We start from the raw sequence: 20,790 nt of genomic DNA on the forward strand, positions 1-20,790 counted from the left end.
TTGGTATCAGACTTATAGGTTTTTTATTCATTTGTTCGTTTCTTTTTCTCCTTTTTCTTTTCTTTCTTTCTTTTTTCTTTTTTTTTTAAATCAGGATTTTTTTTTTCCTTTCTTTTTTCCTTCTTGTATTTTTTGGAATTGGGCTTATAGTTTTTTGTTTTTCTGTTTGCTTTCTTTGTTCCTTTTCTTTTTCTCTTTTCTTGCTTCAAGTTTCTTTAAAAAAAAAATTTTTTTTAATCAAGCTTATCTCAACAAATCAAAACATACCTAGTTAAAGGTCTGAACACTCCCTACTGCAAGCAAAGAGGAACTCTGTGGAGGACTGACCTGTGGGAAAGAGCAGCCAAAACACAACAGCAGAGAGCACACAACATACACAGAAACACTTCTTGAAGCACTGGGTTCTGGACAGTGTATGACCCCTTCTTAATATAGTATCATTCTCAAAAGCAGAAACGTAAAAAGCTTTCATAATGTGCAAAAGATAGAAACCTCAACATAATAAGATGGAAGAATTCTCCCCAAAAAGAAAGATCAAAAAGAAACCAAAGCTAGGGATTTGCTCAAAACCAATATAAGCAAAAAACAAACAAACAAACAAACAAAAAACAATATAAGCAATATAAGTGAACAAGAATTTAAAACAGTCATAAAAATACTAGCTGGGCTTGAGAGAAGCACAGAAGACACCAGAGAAACCTTAGCTGCAGAGATAAGACCTAAAAATTAGGCAAAATAAAAAATGCTTTAACTGAGATGCAAAACCAACTGGATGTAATCACAAGAATGGAAGAAGCAGAGGAACAAATAGGTAATACAGAATATAAAATTATGGAAAATGATGAAACTAAAAAGAAAAGGGAAAGAAAACTATTAGATTATAAATATAGACTTAGGGAACTCAGTGATTCCACAAAGCACAATAACATCTGTATCGTAGGGGTCCCAAAAGAGAGAAAAGGGGGCAGAAGGTTTATTTGAACAAATTACAGCTGATAATTTCTCTAATTTGGGGAAAGAATTAGGCATTCAAGTCCAAGAGGCAAAGAGAACTCCCCTCAAAATCAATGAAAACAGGTCAATACCAAGACATATTCTGGTGAAACTTGCAAAATACGAAGATAGAGAATTCTGAAAGCAGCTAGGGACAAAAAATCCTTAACCTACAAGGGTAGACACACAATGTTAGCAGCAGATCTGTCTACAGAAACTTGCAGGCCAGAAAGAAGTGGCATGATATATTTAAAGTGCTGTATGGGAAAAATATGCAGCCAAGAATACTTTATCCAGCAAGGCTGTCATTCAGAATAGAAGGAGAGATAAAGAGTATCCAAGACAAGCAAAGACTAAAGAAGTTTGTGAACACTAAACCAGGTCTGCAAAAAATATTAAAGGAGACCCTTTGACTAGGAAAGAGTAACCAAAAGCAATAAAGACTAGAAAGAAATGAGACAATCTTTAGGAAGAGTGACTTTACAGATAATACAATGGCACTAAATTTGTATCAGTAATTACTCTGAATGTAAATGGACTCAATACTCCAACCAAAAGACATAGGGTATCAAAATGTATTTTAAAAAATCCATCGATATGCTGCTTACAGGAGTCATTTTTAGACCCAAAGACACCTCCAGATTAAAAGTGAGGGGGTAGAGAACCATCTATCATACTAATGGACATCAAAAGAAAGAGGAAGTAGTCATACTTAGATAAACTAGAGTTTTAGAAAAGACTGTATAAGAGATGAAGAAGGACTCTATATCATTTTAAAGGGGTCTGTCCTCAAGAAGACCTAACAGATGTAAATATGTATGCCCTCAACTTGGGAGCAGCCAAATATATAAATCAATTATTAACAAACTTAAACTAATTGATAATAGTACAATAGTAGGGACTTTAACATCCCATTCGCAGCAATGGACAGATATCTAAGGTCAACAAGGAAACAATGCCTTTGTTTTTTTGTTTTTTAAAGATTTTATTTATTCATGAGAGACAGAGAGAGGCAGAGACACAGGCAGAGGGAGAAGCAGGCTCCATGCAGGGATGTGAGACTCGATCCCGGGTCTCCAGGATCACACCCTGGGCTGAAGGTGGCGCTAAACCACTGGGCTCGCAAGCTGCCTGGAAACAACGCCTTTGAATGACACTCTGGACCAGAGGAACTTCATAGGCATATTTAGAGCATTTTTTCATCCTAACCCATCAGAATATACATTATTTTTTAATGCACATGGAACATTCTCCAGAATAGATCACGTACTGGGTCACAAATCAGGACTCAACAAATACAAAAGGATTGAGATCATACCATGCATATTTTCAGACCACAGTGCTATGAAACTTGAAGTCAACCATAAGAAGAAATTTGAAAAGACCACAAATACATGGAGGTTAAAGAACAGCCTACTAAAGAATGAATGGGTTTCTCATGAAATTAAAGAAGAAATAAAAAAAATACATGGAAGCAAATGAAAATGAAAATATGACAGTCAAAAACCTTCTGGAGGCAGTAATGGCGATCATAATAAGGAAGTATATAGCAATATAGGCCTTCCTCAAGAAGCAAGAAAAGTTTGAAATACACAACCTAATCTTATACATAAAGGAGGTGGAAAAAGAACAGCAAATAAAGTCTAAAACCAACAGAAGGAAATAGTTAAGATTAGAGCAGAAATAAATGATACAGAAACTGAAAAAATAGTAGAGCAAATCAATGAAACCAGGATCTGGTTCTGTGAAAGAATTAACAAAATTGATAAACCCCTAACTATACTTATCAAAAAGAAAAGAGAAAGGACTCAATAAAATTAGGAATGGAAGAGGAGAGATCACAACCACACCACAGAAATACAATTAGAATATTATGAGCAATTATATGCCAAGAAATTGGGAAATCTGGAAGAAATGGGTATATTCCTAGAAGCATATAAAGTACCAAAACTTAAACAGGAAGAAATAGAATATTTGAACAGACCTATAACCAGCAAAGAAATTGAATCATTAATTAAAAAGTCTCCCAACAAACAGGAGTCCAGGGCCAGATGGCTTTCCAGGGGAATTCTACCAAACATTAAAGAAGGATTAATACCTATTCTCCTGAAGCTGTTCCAAAAACTAGAAATGGAAGGAAAACTTCCAAACTCATTCTATGAGGCCAGCATTATCTTGATCCCAAAACAAGACAAAAGACCCCACTAAAAAGGAGTATTATAGACCAATATTCCTGATGAACATGGATGCAAAAATTCTCAACAAGATATTAGCTAATTGAATCTAACAGTAAAAAGGATTATTTACCATGATCAAGTGGGGTTTATTCCTGGGCTGCAGGGGTGGTTCAACGTCCACAAATCAATGTGATACATACCTTATATTAGTGTGTTTACACTAACATTAATAAAAGAAAGGCTAAGAGCCATATGATCCTCTGAATAGAAGCAGAAAAAGCATTTGACAAAACATAACATCCTTTCATGATAAAAACCCTAAGGAAAGTAGAGATAGAAGGAACATACCTCAATATTATAAGCCCTATATGAAAGACCCACAGTTAATATCCTCTGAGAGTTTTCCGCCTAAAGTCAGGAATACAGGGATGTTCACTCTTACCACTGTTTTTCAACACAGTACTAGAAGTCCTAGCCTCAGCAATCAGACAACAACAATACATGCAAAAAATGCATCCAAGTTAGCAAGGAAGAAGTAAAATTTTCACTATTTTCAGATGACATTATACTCTATATAGAAAACCCCAAAGACTCCACCAAAAAACTGATACATTAATTCAGCAAGTTGCAGGATATAAAATCAACGTACCAAAATCTGTTGCTGTTCTATATACCAATAATGAAGCAGAAGAAAGAGAAACCAAGGAATCAATCCCATTTACAATTGCACCTAAAACCCTAAGATACCTAGTGATAAACCTAACCGAAGAGGTGAAATATCTGTACATTGCAAACCATAAAAAACTATGGAAGTAATTGAAGAAAACACAAAGAAATGGGAAGACATTCCTTGTTCATGGATTGGAAGAACAAATATTGTTAAAATATCTGTACTATCCAAAGCAATCTACACATTCAATACAATCCCTATTAAAATAATACACAGCATTTTTCACAGAGCTAGAACAAATAATTCTAAAATTTGTATGGAACAACAAAACCCCCAAATATCCAAAGTAATTTTGAAAAGTAATGGCAAAGTGGGAGGCATCACAATTCTAGACTTATAGCTGTATTAACAAAGCTGTAATCAAGACAGTAGGTACTGGCCCAAAAACAGACACATAGGTAAGGAGGAGGATAGAGAACCCAGAAGGGGACTCACAACTGTATGGCCAACTAATCTTCGACAGAGCTGGAAAGAATATCCAGTGGAAAAAAGATAGCCTCTTCAACAAATAATGTTGTGAAAACTGGGCAGTGACATGTAGAAGAATAAAACTGGACCACTTTCTTACACTATACACAAAAATAAATTTAAAATGGATGGAAAGGGCAGCCTGGGTGGCTCAGCGGTTTAGCGCTGCCTTCGGCCCAGGGCATGATCCTGGAGACCCGGGATCGAGTCCCGCATCAGGCTCCCTGCGTGGAGCCTGCTTCTCCCTCTGCCTGTGTCTCTGCCTCTCTCTCTCTCTCTCAAATAAATAAATAAAATATTTTTAAAAAATAAAATGGATGGAAGACTTAAATATAAAAGACAAGAAACCATCAAAATCCTAGAGCAGAAAATAGGCAGCAACCTCTTTGACTTTGGCTGCAGCAACTTCTTACTAGACAGGTTTCCTGCCTGTGCCAAGGGAAACAAAAGCAAAAGTGATTAGGACCTCATCAAGATAAAAAGCTTCTGCATAGTGAAGGAAACAATCAACAAAACTAAAAGGCAACTGACAGAAGGGAGAAGATATTTGCAAAGGACATATTGTATAAAGGGCTAGTATGCAAAATGTATAAAGAACTTCTCAAACTCAGGGCACCTGGGTGGCTCAGTCAGTTGAACATCCAACTCTTAGTTTTGCCTCAGGTTATGATCTCATGAGTCATGGGATCAAGCTGCAGATCAGGCGGCTCCATGCTCAGTGGGGAGTCTGCTTGAGGATTTGTCTCGGTCTCCCTCTCTCCCTTCTCAGATAAATAAATCTTAAACACACGCACATACACACACACACATCAAATTCAACACCCAAGGAACAATTCAATTAGGAAATGGACATGAATAGACACTTTTCCAAAAATGGATAAACATTCTGAACAAACATCTCAACAGAGAAGATATACAGATGGTTAAAAAGTCTATAAAAAGATGCTCAACATCACTGTCATTAGGTAATTGCAAATTGAAGGAATGAGATATCATTACTTATCTATTAGAATGGTTAAAATCCAAAAACAAAACAAAAGCAGAAATAAACAAACAACCCCCCCCCCCCCGCCCCAACAATACCAATTGTTGGCAGGGGTGTGGAAAAACAAGAACTTTCATTTATTCTTGATTGGAATGCAAACCAGTGCAGCTTCTTTGGAAGATAGTTTGGCAGTTTCTCAAAAGCTAAATGTAGTCTGAGCATATGAATCAGTAGTAGTGCTCCTAGTTGGCATTTACTCACCTAAGTTGAAAATTTACATCCACATAAAAACCTACACAGAAATAAAAAAAAGAGGGCAGCCCCGGTGGCTCAGCGGTTTAGCGCCGCCTGCAGCCCAGGGCGTGATCCTGGAGACCTGGGATTGAGTCCCACGTGGGGCTCCCTGCATGGAGACTGCTTCTCCCTCTGCCTGTGTCTCTGCCTCTGTGTGTGTGTGTGTGTGTGTGTCTCTCATGAATAAATAAAAAAAAATTACTAAGGAATACTCCAAGCAATTATATACCAGAAAATTAGATCACCAGATCAAATGGGCAAAATTCCTGAAAAGAAACTGACTAAAGCCAAAACAGAAAACCTGAGTGAACCTATAGCAAGTAAGGGGATTGAATTAGCAAATTAAAAACTATCCACAAGGGATCCCTGGGTGGTGCAGCGGTTTAGCGCCTGCCTTTGGCCCAGGGCGTGATCCTGGAGACCCGGGATCGAGTCTCCTATCAGGCTCCCTGCATGGAGCCTGCGTCTCCCTCTGCCTGTGTCTCTGCCTCTCTCTCTCTCTCTCTCTCTCTCTCTCTCTCTCTCTCTCTCTGTGTGTGTGACTATCATAAATAAATAAAAATTAAAGAAAACAAAACTATCCACAAAGAAAAGCCAGAGACCAGAATCTTCCCTGGTGAATTCTACCAGACATTTAAAGGATTAACATCATTTCTTTACACACTTCAAAAAAATCAAAGGAAACGCTTACCCAATTCATTCAGTAAGGCCACTATTGTTACCCTCATATTGAAACCACAAAGACATAACAAGAAAAGAAAACTACAGAATAATGTCCCTTATGAATATAGATGCAAAAATTTTCAATTATATACTACAAACCTGAGTCTAGCAGCATATTAAAAGGATCAGACCCTATGACTAAGTGGGATTTGTCCCAGGGTTGTAAGGTTGGTTTAACATATGAAAATGAGTCAATATAATACACCATATTAATAAATAAAAGACAAAAGCCACACCTCAATAGAAAAAGAATTTGGCAAAATTCAATGCTTTAATGATAAAAATTTTCAAAACTTTTGGAATAGAAGGGATATTTCTCAGCCTGTTTAAAGCCATCTATGGAAAACCTTTAAATCCTACTTAGTGAAGGAAAGGGTGTTTCCCCACTAAGATCAGGAAGAGGATAAGGATGTCCATTGTTACCACTTCTACTCAAATTGTACTAGAGGTTCCAGCTGGAGCAACAGGTAAGTAAAAGAAAAGCCATCCGGAGGGAAAAGAAGAAGTAATAAAATTGTCTCTGTTTGCAGAAGAGAGGATTTTGTTGTATACAGAAAATTCAGTAAAGGAATACTGCTCAGCAATATAAACAAAATGCTGATACACAAAATACCATGATGGATCTCAAAATAGACTGAATTTAAAAAGCTAGACACAAAAGAGTACCTCATATTATTTCACTTTAAAGTTTCATTTTAAAAATCCAAGAAAGGGAAATCTATGACAAAAAGTAGATCAGTGGTTGCATGGGAATAGTTTTGGAGGACTGACTGCAAAGATACATGAAGGAACCTATCAATGTGATGGGAATGTTCTATATCTTGATCATTGTGATTGAGTAAAATGGGTATACACATTTGTAAAACCTTATGGAATGGTTTACTTAAAATGAATGTTATGTAAATTATACCTTAATAAATTTGATTTTTAAAAAAACACTGATATATACTTTTGATTTTAAAACTAGGATTGCTTGATAAACTGTATTTCCTGAATTTAGGATGCTGTACTCTTTGAGCAGCTACTGATAAAGTATATGGTGAAGAAATGTGTGAGTAGTTCTCTTTCTCAAGATCATAACCACTTGCTTAAATAGGTATAAAAAATGCTGAATGGGTTTACTTTTGAAATGTTCAGTGGAAAAAAAAAAGAAAAAGAAATGTTCAGTGGAACTTTTGAAGCTGAAAAACATTGGTAGTAAAGCTGCATCTTATTAGCATCAAGAAATAAAGTGCTACAGAGAACCCAAAATATGACACCTAAGGAGATTATTAGTAAAGCTACATCAGTTGGTAAAGGAATCCCTTTCAGCTGATAATAATGATAAAATTTATACTCAAACTTTCTTTCTTTTGTTGACACATGATTAAGAGATAGGAAACAGGGATTGTAAGGAAGAGCAGAAAGAACAGAAAGAGTGGAATTAATTAGAAGTGCTCAACAGCAAACAATAATAATAAAAAAAACACAAGTCAGAGAGAAGCTAGAATTGTTCTGTTGGGAGGCCACAGCCAACATATCTATGGATACCATATCCTTTGAAACAAAACACTATTAGTTGAACACAGTATCTAAAATTGGCATGTCCCTAAACATTTTTAAGCCTCAGTATCATAGGCATAACCCACCTTTGCTTTGTTGTGAGTTCACAAGGCAATGGACTATGAAAGCACAATTAAGAAAATTTCCTACTGTATTTGAACAGTTGATGTGACAGGTATTGATTGTAATGGTTATGTATATAGATTTTCAGGTACAAACAATGAAAATGAAAAGATTTTAGAGTTTAAGGATTTAAACACATGGTCATCTAAAAGATTTTATTTTATTATTTTTTTTTAAATTTTTATTTATTTTATTACAGTCACAGAGAGAGAGAGAGAGGCAGAGACATAGGCAGAGGGAGAGAAGCAGGCTCCATGCACCGGGAGCCTGACGTGGGATTCGATCCCGGGTCTCCAGGATCGCGCCCTGGGCCAAAGGCAGGCGCCAAACCGCTGCGCCACCCAGGGATCCCCCATCTAAAAGATTTTAATCATTTCATTGCTCTCAAGTTGCTCATTGATCTCAAAGAGCTTAAAATTAGTGAAACCTACTTCTCAAAGATGGTTGGTGCCAAGTTTTATTTTCTAAGTAAGTATAGTTTGCGTCTTTTCCAGTTAACTTAATCATAATCAATGTTTTCAACTCTAGAGTTCATGGACCTTTCTTTCCAAGAATTCTGAGGCGCAGGAAGGGAAAAAGAGACTTTGGAAAGACTATAACACATATTGTGGCAAAAGTCATGACTACTGACATGGTAAGAAATACACTTTATCTCTATTTGTTCATTTAAGTTGCAGTTGTTTATAATAAAAAAGGAAGCTCTTTGAGGGCAGGGTTCTTGTCTGATATTAATGTCTTATTTCTCCTATTACATCCACTTCAGTGATTAACATAGAATAGATACTAAATAATAAATGTCAACAACTATTTATTGAGTACAAACCTTGTTGCTAGGTACTATGCTAGTAGTATGGGAAGGATAGGAGACAAATATGAGAAAGACTGCATTTGAAGGGGATATAATTTTGAAACAGATCCACAGTCTTGCTGCTTCATAGATTTGAGAAGTTTGAATTATGGTGGAGATATGGACATGGAAATAGGCAGTTACAGACAACACAGAATGATAAAAGTATGACAGGAATATGTACAGAATGCACATAGGACAGGTATATAAGTCAGAATGAGGAATTATGGTAATGCTAGAAGGAAGAAATAACTCAGCAGAAACCTGAAAGATGAGAACATAAACCAGCCCAAGAGGGAAGAATGTTTTAAGTCAAAAAGTAAATATTTCCATCTCACTTGATGGCTCATTAGTATTTCACAGCTCTCTCCTTGAAACATTCTTTTCTGTTGTCTTCTATTACTGTACTTTTCCTGATTTTCATTCTCTGTAATTTTTTTTTCTTCTTCTTTCTTCTAAATGCTTGGTACTTACTTTTTTTCTTTACACTGTATTACCCTTAAGTGATCTGATCTGATCTCTTCCCATTACTTTGATTATATATACTGATAATCTAAAATGTGTATCCACAGCCCAGATTTTTGTTCTTTTTTTTTTTTTAAGATTTTATTTATTTGAGGGAGAAAGAGCATGAGTGGGTGGTGGGATGGAGGTGGGGCGGAGGGAGAGGGGTAGGGAGAAGCAGACTCCCCGCTGAGCAGGGATTCCCTTGACAGGGCTCCATCCCAGGACCTTGGGATCATGACCTGAGCTGAAGGGAGATGCTTAACTGAGCCACCAAGGTGCACCTAGATTTTTGTTCTTAGCCCAAAACGTTCATGTCCCGCTGCCTATTGGTCATCACCACTTAATTATCTCACAAGTACATCCTCTTCATGCTAGTAGTATATTACATTCTTTGTTGTTTTTTTTTTTTTGTTAAACTACCCCTGAATTCCTAGAATAAATCCCACTTGATCAGAGTATGTAACTATTTTAGTATGCTGTTGAGTTTGTTTGCTAGAATTTGTGTTGTTCAAGACCTCTATTTCTTTATTGACCTACTGTCTAGATGTTCTAGTTATTACCTAAAGAGGAGTGCAGAAATCTCCAACTAATTGCTGTTGAATTGTTTCTCCCTTTAATTCTGTTTGCTTCATATATGTTGAGGCCTCATTGTTTGGTGCATTTATGTTTGTTATATATTTTTGATAAATTTTTTTGTCAATAAATAATGTCCCTTTTAGTCTCTGGTAACAGTTGTTAAGTTAAAATAAGTCTGTTTTGCTTAATATTAGTAAAGTCACCATAGTTTTGTTGTTGTTGTTGTTGTTTATTGTTTGTATGGAATATATTTTTCTATTCTGTCAGTACTAACCTGTTTGCATCTTGGGTTCCAAAGTAGATTCCCTTGTAGAAATCATATAGTTGGATCATATTTCTTTAGCCATTCTATCAGTCTCTGTCTTTTAATGATAATCCATTTACATTTGAAGTGACTACTGATATGGAAGATATAATACTGATATAAATACTCTGCTCTTATATAGCTTCATTTCCCCCATTGCTGTTGTCATAAATTACATCTTTATACATCATCTGTTCATTAACATATATTTATGTTTATTATTTAATGCATTGCTTTTTTAAATCACTAGGAGGGACACCTGGGTGGCTCAGCAGTTGAGCATCTACCTTTGGCCCAGGGTGTGATCCTGGCGTTCTGGTATCAAGTCCCACATCTGGCTCCCTGCGAGGAGCCTGCTTCTCCCTCTGCCTATGTCTCCACCTTCTCTCTGTCTCTCTCATGAATAAATACAATCTTTAAAATAAAGTAAAATAATCTAGGAAACAAAAAGAGGAGTTATAAGCCAAGATTACAATATTTCTGGCTTCGTATTTACCAATGTAATTACCTTTACTGGAGTTATTTCTTCCTATGATTCTGAGTTACTATCTAATGTCCTTTTCCTTCAGTCTGAGGAACTCCCTTTAATATATCTTATAGAGAATATCCAGTCTTCTTTTTATCTGGCAATGTCTTAATTATTCTTCATTTTCGAAGGATAGTTTTGCTAGATATAAAATTCCTGATTGATAATACCTACATACCCTTAAACATGCCATCCCACTGCTTTCTGACTTCCATGGCTTCTGTTGAGAAATCAGCCATTAATCTTACTGCCAATTGTTTGAATATACTGAACTGCTTCTTTCTCACTGCTTTCAAGATTCATTCTTTGTCTTGACTTTGAACAGTTTGATTATATGTGGTTTGGTTCTCTTTGTGTTTATCTTACTTGATGCGGATTAAGCTTCTTGGATGTGTGGATTAACATCTTTCAACAAATTTGGAATGTTTCAGCTATTATTTCTTCAAATATCCTTTTTGTTCCTTACTCTCTTCTCCTTCTAGGACTCCTATAATACATGTTGTATTCTTGATGGTATGCCACTGGTCCCTTCAACATTGTTCATTTTTCTTTATGCTTCTTTCTTTATGCTCTTCAGACTGGATATTTTATTTGTCCTATCTTCAAGTTTGTTGATTCTTTCTTCTCCCACTCAAACCTGATATCTAACCTCTCTAGTGAGAGGTTTATTTCAGCTATTGTAATTTTCAACAATAGAATATCTATTTGGTTCCTTTTTGTGATTTTTATTTCTTTATTGATAGTCTCAATTTGTTCATTCATTGTCCTTTTGGTTTCTTTAGTTCTTTGTCCATGGTTTCTTTTATCCCTTTGAGGATATTTAAGACAGTTGATTTAAAGCTTTTGTTTGATAAATCCAAAGGCTTGTCTGGGCTTCCTCAGAGATGGTTTCTGTCAATTTTTTTTCCCTGTAAATGGGCCACAGTTTCCTGTTTCCTTGAATGTCTGGTAATTTTTTTGTTGTTAACTGGTTATTTTCAATATTATAATCTAATAACTTTGGAAAGTAGAGTCTACCCTATACCCAGGGTTTGCTGTATTAGTTGTTGAGGACTGCAGTTGTACATTGGGTTAGCAAATTCTCCAAACTATTTTTGCAAAAGCTGTATTTCTTTTTGTGTGTGGCTACTGAAGTTCCATTATGTTATCTCAGCAGGTAGCCAGTGACCTGACAAATTTCCATAAACACCTATAGCTAGAAAACAAAAACAAAAATCTCTGTTTTTGCAGATTAGCTTTGAGCTGAGGCACTCCTTCAACATTAAGCCAGGCTCCTACAACTGTGCCTTGGCCCTCACCTCTTGCTTGCATAGGGCCCAATTATCAGTGGGAAGCAAAGCCTAGAGTCCTTTCAGATCTCTTCCAAGCATGCATCCAGCCCTGGGCCTGTGCATTTCACTCTAGATGTCCTAGTTTATGAGGTAGCCCTTATTCTTCCAAGAATCTTCCTTCTAACCCTGCTCCATCGTGGACTTTTTCTCTGTCCCAGATAGCTATGTGTATTGTATGTCTTTAAATGCTTTCATCAAGTGATACCTATACTGCCACTAAATTCTGAGGGAGGTGTGAGAAAAAGGTAGCTTTGTCAGTCCTTCCTGTGAGATACTGACAGGTCAAAATGTACAACCACATTTTTTTCTTTTTCCTGAAAGAGAGCAAAGGAGGGGCAGAAGGAAAGGGAGAGAGAATTCTTTTTTTTTTTTCCTTCAAGATTTTATTTATTTATTCATGAGAGACACACAGAGAGAGGCAGAGACATAGGCAGAGGGAAAGGCAGGCTACTTGCAGGGATCGCAAAGTGGGATTCGATTCCAGGACTCTGGGATCTTGCCCTATGCTGAAGGCAGATGCTCAACCACTGAGCCACCCAGGCATCCTGGAAGAGAGAGAATCTTAAGCTCCACTGTGGAGCTTGGTGTGGGGCTCAATCTCACCACCCTGAGATCATGACCTGAGACAAAATTCAGAGTCGGATGCTTAACTGGCTGAGTCACCCAAGGGCCCCTCACAACCACACTTTTTTTTTTTTTTTTTTTAAGAATAAGGTTCATGGGATGCCTGGGTGGCTCAGCGGTTGAGCACCTGCCTTTGGCCCAGGGCCTAATCCCAGGGTCCCCGGATTGAGTCCCACACTGGGTTCCCTGTGGGGAGCCTGCTTCTTCGTCTGCCTTTGTCTCTGCCTCTCTCTCTCTCTGTCTCTCATGAATAAATAAAATCTTAAAAAAAAAAAAAAGGTTCATATTGCCACCACCCCATGCCTGCTCCAGCACCAGCAAGCCACAGAAACATGGGCTGTTCTTTCCACAGCTTCTGCCAAGCTGGGGAATAGGAAATGGTAGGCAGGTAGGCAAAAACAACACTTTTTTTTTGAAACCAAATTTTAACAACTTCTTCATTAAGCACTTCCTTGGTTGGTGTGTTTAATTAGGTTTCAGAGTTCCAAAAATGTTGATTATGGAGTGCCAGGGTGGCTCAGTCAGTTAAGCCATCTGCCTTTGGTTAGGTCATGGTCCCAGGGTCCTGGGATCAAGCCCTGCATCAGGCTCTAAGCTCAACCTGTTTTTCCCTCTCCCTCTGCCTGCTGCTTTGCCTACTTATGCTCTCTCTGTCAAATAAAATCTATTTTTTTAAATGCTGATTCTGTCATTTTTTCCAACTTATTATTTGCTTCAGTGGAAGAACCAATTTTTGGAGCTCTTTACTCCACCATTTCCATGACATTACCTCTCTTTTGTATCATTCTCTCTTCTATTTCCTTCTTAAATGCATTGAGATGTATTCAGTTGTTTTAAATAACAAAACAATGTATCCTAAATACCATACCTCCATCTCTTCTTTTGCACAGCAAAACCTCTTGAGATATTTATCTGTACTTGTCTCTTATTTCTTCCCAATCATACCTCTACTCACAGTGATCTTATTTCTGCCTCCAGAATACCAGTGAAAATGCTCTTGTAGCCAATGTGGGATCAAACTATGGCTAAATGCAGCAAGCACAACACAAAGATTACCACCATCTCCTTTAACCTTTCAGCATCTGACATTATCAACTACTTCTTCCTTTCATGACATCTTGGTCTCCTGATTTTCTCACTACCTCTCTGGTTACTCCTCAGCTTTAAGTTTGTGTTTTTTTTTTTTTTTTAAGATTTTATTTATTCACTCATGAGAGACACAGAGAGAGTGAGAGGCAGAGACACAGGCAGAGGGAGAAGCAGGCTCCATGCAGGGAGCCCAATGTGGGACTCAATCCCGGGTCTCCAGGACCACACTCTGGGCTGAAGGTGGCGCTAAACCACTGACCCATCCAGGGATCCCTGAGATATTCTTTTATTTCTATTCTATACATGTTCTTCAGCTTTTTCTCCTAGAGTGCTATCTTTCCTTCTTTATATAATCTTATAGCTAATCTTACCCGTTCCTATTTTATATGTAAACAACTCCAAGATCTTTATGCTTCGTCAAACCTCAGTCCCATATTCTAAGATTGTATTTATTTGACAGTGAGAGCAAGTGAGCACAAGCTGGGGGAATGGCAGAGGGAGAGTTCGGAAAAGCAGGCTCCTTACTGAGCAGGAAGACCAACATAGGGCTGATTGTAGGACCCTGGGATGAGCCAAAGGCAGATGCTTAACCAACTGAACCACCCAGGCACCTTCAGTCCTATATTCTAGACTCTAATGTACAGTCTACTAGATACGTTTACATAGAGACTCCACCAGTATTTTAAAATAAATGGCACCAAAACTAAATCCATGCTCTCCATCAAACTCCTCTATTGGGTTTCCTATTTTCATGAATAAGGAAAATGAGATGGATTCTAGAGTTCTTCCAAATTATTTATTTGCAGAGGGTAATTCTGGTAACCTCCGCCACCAAAGTGTTTAGAACACACACATGAATGAATATAGAGTTTGCTGATTTTTTAAAAATTTTATTTATTTATTCATGAGAGAGAGAGGCAGAGACACAGGCAGAGGGAGAAGCAGGCTCCATGCAGGGAACCCGACGTGGGACTTGATCCTGGGTCTCCAGGATCTCACCCTGGTCCAAAGGCAGGCGCTAAAGCACTGAGCCACCGGGGCTGCCCGGTTTGTTGATTTAATAAGGATTGAGTTTCAAATATATCTGGGAAAAATGTTCATTCTTGGTTATCAAAGGGAATTTAAATGAGGCAGTGAGGATTTTTGCCTATTAAGGTGGTAAACATTTTATAAAGTTATTATTTTTTAATAATAAATTTATTTTTTATTGGTGTTCAATTTGCCAACATACAGAATAACACCCAGTGCTCATCCCGTCAAGTGCCCACCTCAGTGCCCGCCACCCAGTCCTCCTCCCCTTCCACCACCCCCTAGTTCGTTTCCCAGAGTTAGTAGTCTTCTATGTTCTGTCTCCCTTTCTGATATTTCCCACTTTTTTCTCCTTTCCCCTTTATTCCCTTTCACTATTATTTATATTCCCCAAATGAATGAGACCATATAATGTTTGTCCTTCTCCGATTGACTTATTTCACTCAGCATAATCCCCTCCAGTTCCATCCATGTCGAAGCAAATTGTGGGTATTTGTCATTTCTAATGGCTGAGGAATATTCCATTGTATACATAAACCACATCTTCTTTATCCATTCATCTTTCGATGGACACCAAAAGATACCCCACACTGATGAGTTTGCAGCAAAATGAGGTCTCAAACCCAATGTTAATTGGTTAAACTTTTCTGGCAACTTAGCAATATGTATCCAAGAAACTTAGTCTTTTATACTTTTGACACAGTAATTCCCCATCTAATAATTTATCCTAAAGAAATAACTAGAGATATGTGTAAGGATTTATTTGGTGTAGTATTTTCATTTTGAAAAACTGTAAAGCATCTAAAGAGTAATGCAATCAATTATATTATGATATGTCCATATAATACATTTTATGTAATCATTAAAAATTAGGCTTTGAAAAATATTTAAAGACATGGGAAAATATGATGTAATGAAGAGTCAGGGTTCAGGGGTACCTCGTGGTGCAGTTGGTTAAGCATCTGACTTGGTTTCAGCTTAGGTCATGATCTCAGGGTTGTAAGATCTAGCCCCACATTGGGCTCTGCACTCGGTATGGAGTCTACTTAAGATTCTCTCTCCCTCCCTCTAAAATAAACTTTTTTTTTTTTTTAAGTCATGATTCAAAGCCATGTTCATGTATGGTATGATATGTTGGTATTACAACGAAGATATGCATGGGAAAAAGACTAAAAGGAAATATCTATATAAATACATATTTAGGTTCAGATTTCCACTTTTGTTATCTTTTCGTTTTTTATGTTTTTCTTATAACCACTTTTATAAGAAAAAGGATATATGAATGATAATGCCATTTGTATTTGAACAAAATAGTAGATATTTTCTCAGGATATATTTTTAGTTTTCAAATTTAATTTGAAAGGTCCTCACTCTTCCTAATAATGAAGTTCTTCTCCCCCCCCCCTTTTTAAAGATTTTATTTATTTATTCATGAGACACACACACACACAGAGAGAGAGAGGCAGAGACATACCCAGGCAGAGGGAGGAGAAGAAGGCTCTCCACCAGGAGCCCGATGTGGGACTCGATCCCAGATCCTGGTATCACACCCTGAGCCAAAGGCAGGAGCTCAACCACTGAGCCACCCAGGCATCCCTCTCTCCTCTTTTCTATTATCAGTGCAGACTCTTGGTATCTTTTTAGTTATACAATATTTAATATATAAAGTTGTATTGATTTACTAAAATTATAGGATTAGCTCGAGTTAAAGAAAATAAAGTAGTAGACTGGAAAGAGACCTGGTGTCATAAAGATCTGGATCTAAAAATTTGCTTAAGCACTCACCAATTCTATGTCCTTGGGCAAATCATTTCATCTCACTGAGTTTCAGTGTCCTTCACCTGATAACGGGATACTACTACTTCCCCTCCAAGAACTATTGTGAGGCTTGGGAGGTAATATGCTAAGTTCAAATTCTGCCTTCTGGCACACAGTCTTTAAAATTAAAAATTTTTAGTGTCTGTAAAATTATTAGTGATTGTAAAGAAAATCCCATATCACCATTTCCTTAGTTGATGGACTGAAGATATTTGGAACATTTAATGAACACAAATACATACAGTATTTACAGTGTATTACAGTGTAATAAACAAGGTAATTCTTTGAGAAAAGCACGTTACTGATAACTCAACTGATTAAAACGACCTGTTTCAGTTTAATTCATTGTTAAAAATGTACTATTTCTTCTTTTCAGGTAAAGGACTTATCTTCAGACACACTTCTCCAACAGCATGATGATTTAGATTTGGCTTTGGATAGTTGTTATAGTGGAGATACAGTAGTTATTTTTCCAGGAGAATATCAAGCTGTAAATCTTGCTTTACTGACTGATGACATCATTATAAAGGGTTAGCAGGGCATTTTTTGCAATCTTTTTATAGCAATGTATACGGGAAAAAATGTGCATTAGAAACATGATTTACCTAACACAAAAATCCCTACGTATCTTTTAAATTAAGATTTTCTCACCTGTTCATGAATACTATCTGTACAGGTGACCTCATTAGGACATAATGTACCAGAGTGAATCAATGAGATGACTACTTCCCCATGATAATGTAGCAGTATAAGCAGATTCTAAAAAGATCAAAACCAGAAAAAAAAAAAAAAAACTCTATTGGTAACATTTTTAATTTACTCCATCTATATTTTTATCCAAACTACTTTTTCTATCTCTATTGCACTTACCACTTTAGTAAGAAAACCCAAATGTAAGGCTATATTAAAATGTATTCAAACATTTTCTCCGGTCAATTCACACGCAAATTTGCTAAAATAGAAGAGTTTACTAAATTTCTTTTAGGTTCTGAACCTCTTTAGTAATTTTAATCCTGCCCTTTGACATTGAAGTTAGGATATTCCCACTGTCAGGCCAAAAGAAAAGAACCAGGTAACTTAGGCTTTTTTGCCCATCAATTCAAAAATTGAGCAAAAATTCACTAGATCTTGATAACTAACCAGTAGTATTTGCTGAACTGCATAGGTAATAAGGACTATCCTTGTCATTTTCAAATTTCATAGCTTTCTGGAAGATTCAATCCTTATTTTTGGGTTGATTTTATATTTAGATGATTGCTTTGGCTACTCTAGATCAAAATTGTGGATATGATTAATCTTGTAACCTCTAATTCACAAGTCTCTGACAATCTTTTTTAGTTATGGTAATTTACTATGGTTTTGAAATCAGGTTATGGTTAAGACAATTTTTATATCTTAGACATTTTGTAAATGACTGCTGATTATGTAATAGGAAATTGAGAAAAATATATTATGGAATGAGTATGTTGACTAAATACATAGGTACATTTGTATTGACAATAAACCCAGATTCTTCCATCATGGCATCAAAATATGGACAAAAGATTAAAGTATCTAATTAGTTAACAGGTAGATAATTACATATATTACTTATTAAAAATATGTGAAAAGGACAATTAGTAATAGCAAGTATTATTGCATGACTGAGGGACTTTAAACTTTGGGATTACTGACTCGTTTTTGTCTCTATGAATCAGGAGTTGGAAAGAGAGAGGAAATTATGATTACTTCTGAACCGTCTCATGACAGTTTCGTGGTGTCTAAAGCTGATAATGTGAAGCTAATGCATCTATCTTTGATACAACAAGGGACAGTTGATGGTATTGTGGTAGTGGAGTCTGGCCACATGACTCTAGAAAACTGTATATTAAAATGTGAAGGAACAGGAGTGTGTGTTCTTACAGGGGCTGCTTTGACAATTACAGACAGTGAAATAACTGGTGCCCAGGTATTTCATTTTATAAAAACAGCTTTACACGATAGTAGATAACTATGAGTGATCTTAATGTGCAAAGGACAACAATTACTTTATCTTTGTATGGAGTTACAATCAAGCTTAGAATCTGGTAAAGGACAAGTACAGAGCATCATAGCACATGTAGGAAAAATGAACTAAGTCCAAAGTAAAGAATCATTAGCTTTAAGTGTGATTTTTTTATAATCTAGGAATTGGCAGCTACAAAACAGATCATGAGTCAGTTAACTTGTTAACAGATTAGTTAAAAATAAAAGAGTTCAAGTCTTCAGATAAGAATCACAGAGCATTAAAAGATTAGAAAATTGAGGGATGCCTGGGTGGCTCTGTGGTCAAGCATTTGCCTTTGGCTCAGATCATGATCCTGGGGTCCTGGGATCAAGTCCCAGTATCAGGCTCCCTGTGGGGAATGGAAAGATTAAAGAATGAAAATAATAGTATCCTTTTATAGAATGAATTTCCACTAAATTGAGGAAGTAGATGTTAGCAGCATTAAGGGATTTAGAATACATATAAATACATTTTTATAACTATTTGAAAGAATTGCTTAAAGAGATTTTTGTCTCCCTTCTGGAGATTTCACTTGGGTGGGAGAGCAACGTGACTCAATGAGACTATGTGACCTAACACTCCTTCTAGGCCCAATGATCTTCTAACACAGATAATACTAGTTTTCAACATTTTTAAACATTATTTCTACAATAAATCATTACCTGAATTATATTTTTGTGTAACTTAGTGTTTTGTGAGTACTAATATAGAATTACAATGTTTGTATCTAAAGAAAATTTTGGAGAGGTACATGTGTGTTTTGAGATTGTTTTATTTGCTTTTAATTTACAGGGTGCTGGTGTTGAACTGTATCCTGGGAGCATAGCCGTTTTAGAAAGGAATGAAATTCATCATTGTAATAACCTCAGAACCAGTGACAATTCAAAAAGCACCTTAGGTGGAGTTAATATGAAGGTATTCTCATATTTCTTAATATACAGTTGTTATAAGAATTAGAATTATCACAAAAATACTAAAGTATTACTTTTAGACAAAGTTTAGTTTAAATGTTATCATTGATTTGGAAAATAGTAAAGATAATTAAAATATGGTTTAAATGATGGCTGCTATAAAACAAGTTTAACCTTCTAATTTAATAGTTTCAACTTAAATTCTTAGTGAATAGTTTTGCTTTTATAAAAATGTTTTAGATTTTTCATTGGGTGGATCTGTGTATTATGTTTTGGGAAGTAAGGCAAATAAAAAAATAATGAATATATTAAGAAATATTTGTCTTACTTTCAAAGATTATAAGCTAGCCAGTTAAAACAACCAATTATAATAGCAATAATTTATAAGTGAAGTGCCTTCCAATTCCTTTCTACTTCTGTAAGTTCTACCTTTCTAGATTCCTTTCTAGACTTAATGTAGTTAATGAAGTTTTTCCCTAGAACTGTAGGTTACATATAATTATTTGAAATTACTTTTGAGATGCAGTTGTTTTAAATGTGTAAACCCAAGAATTCTAGAGTTCATATCTTATTTTTATAGAAATTATTGAAAAACTAATTTCCTTGAATAATTTAACAGGTTCTTCCAGCACCAAAATTGAAGATGACTAATAATCATATTTACAACAACAATGGCTATGGTGTAAGCATTCTTCAACCAACTGAACAATTTTTTATCGTAGCAGAAGAAGCCCTCAACAAAGGGGCAGCTTCAGGGGATAAAAAAGAGGACAGTATGCTCTCCAGGGTAATGCAGAATCTGAACCTAGAGATGAACAACAATAAGATAGAAGCAAACTTGAAGGGGGATATCAGAATAGTCACAAGTTAAAGCATCTGGATTTATGTTATGTTTTATATTTCAGATATTTGTTTAGTAAATAATTCTCATATCCCACAGAAATGGTAGCTTTAATTAAATTCAAACCCTATTAAAACTATTAAGCATTCTAAAGCTTTCATTGGATGATTCATTTTAACTTTTTAATATAAGTTTTGAGATATAATTCACACACTACAAAATTCACCCTTTTAAAGTATATAGTTTAACAGTATTTACTGTTTTTAGTTATATAGACCCCACCATCATCACTATTTAATTCCAAAACAAATGTGGTCTTATTTTTT

The 20,790-nt window shown here is 36.1% G+C and overlaps 1 protein-coding gene across 1 annotated transcript in view; it reads left to right on the top strand.

The window, feature by feature from the left end:
- SHCBP1L (SHC binding and spindle associated 1 like) overlaps window positions 1–20,494 on the top strand; it is a 37,856-nt gene extending 17,362 nt beyond the window's left edge. Inside the window, exons 6-10 of the mRNA XM_041749847.1 lie at window positions 8,564–8,669; window positions 17,063–17,216; window positions 18,384–18,634; window positions 19,505–19,627; window positions 20,243–20,494. Of these exons, the coding sequence (XP_041605781.1) occupies window positions 8,564–8,669; window positions 17,063–17,216; window positions 18,384–18,634; window positions 19,505–19,627; window positions 20,243–20,494 (886 nt within the window). The remainder of the gene's footprint in view (window positions 1–8,563; window positions 8,670–17,062; window positions 17,217–18,383; window positions 18,635–19,504; window positions 19,628–20,242) is intronic.
- Window positions 20,495–20,790: the final 296 nt, after the last annotated feature.

The sequence above is a fragment of the Vulpes lagopus genome, chromosome 1 (genome assembly GCF_018345385.1).
Source record: "Vulpes lagopus strain Blue_001 chromosome 1, ASM1834538v1, whole genome shotgun sequence".
NCBI classification, from domain to species: domain Eukaryota; kingdom Metazoa; phylum Chordata; class Mammalia; order Carnivora; family Canidae; genus Vulpes; species Vulpes lagopus.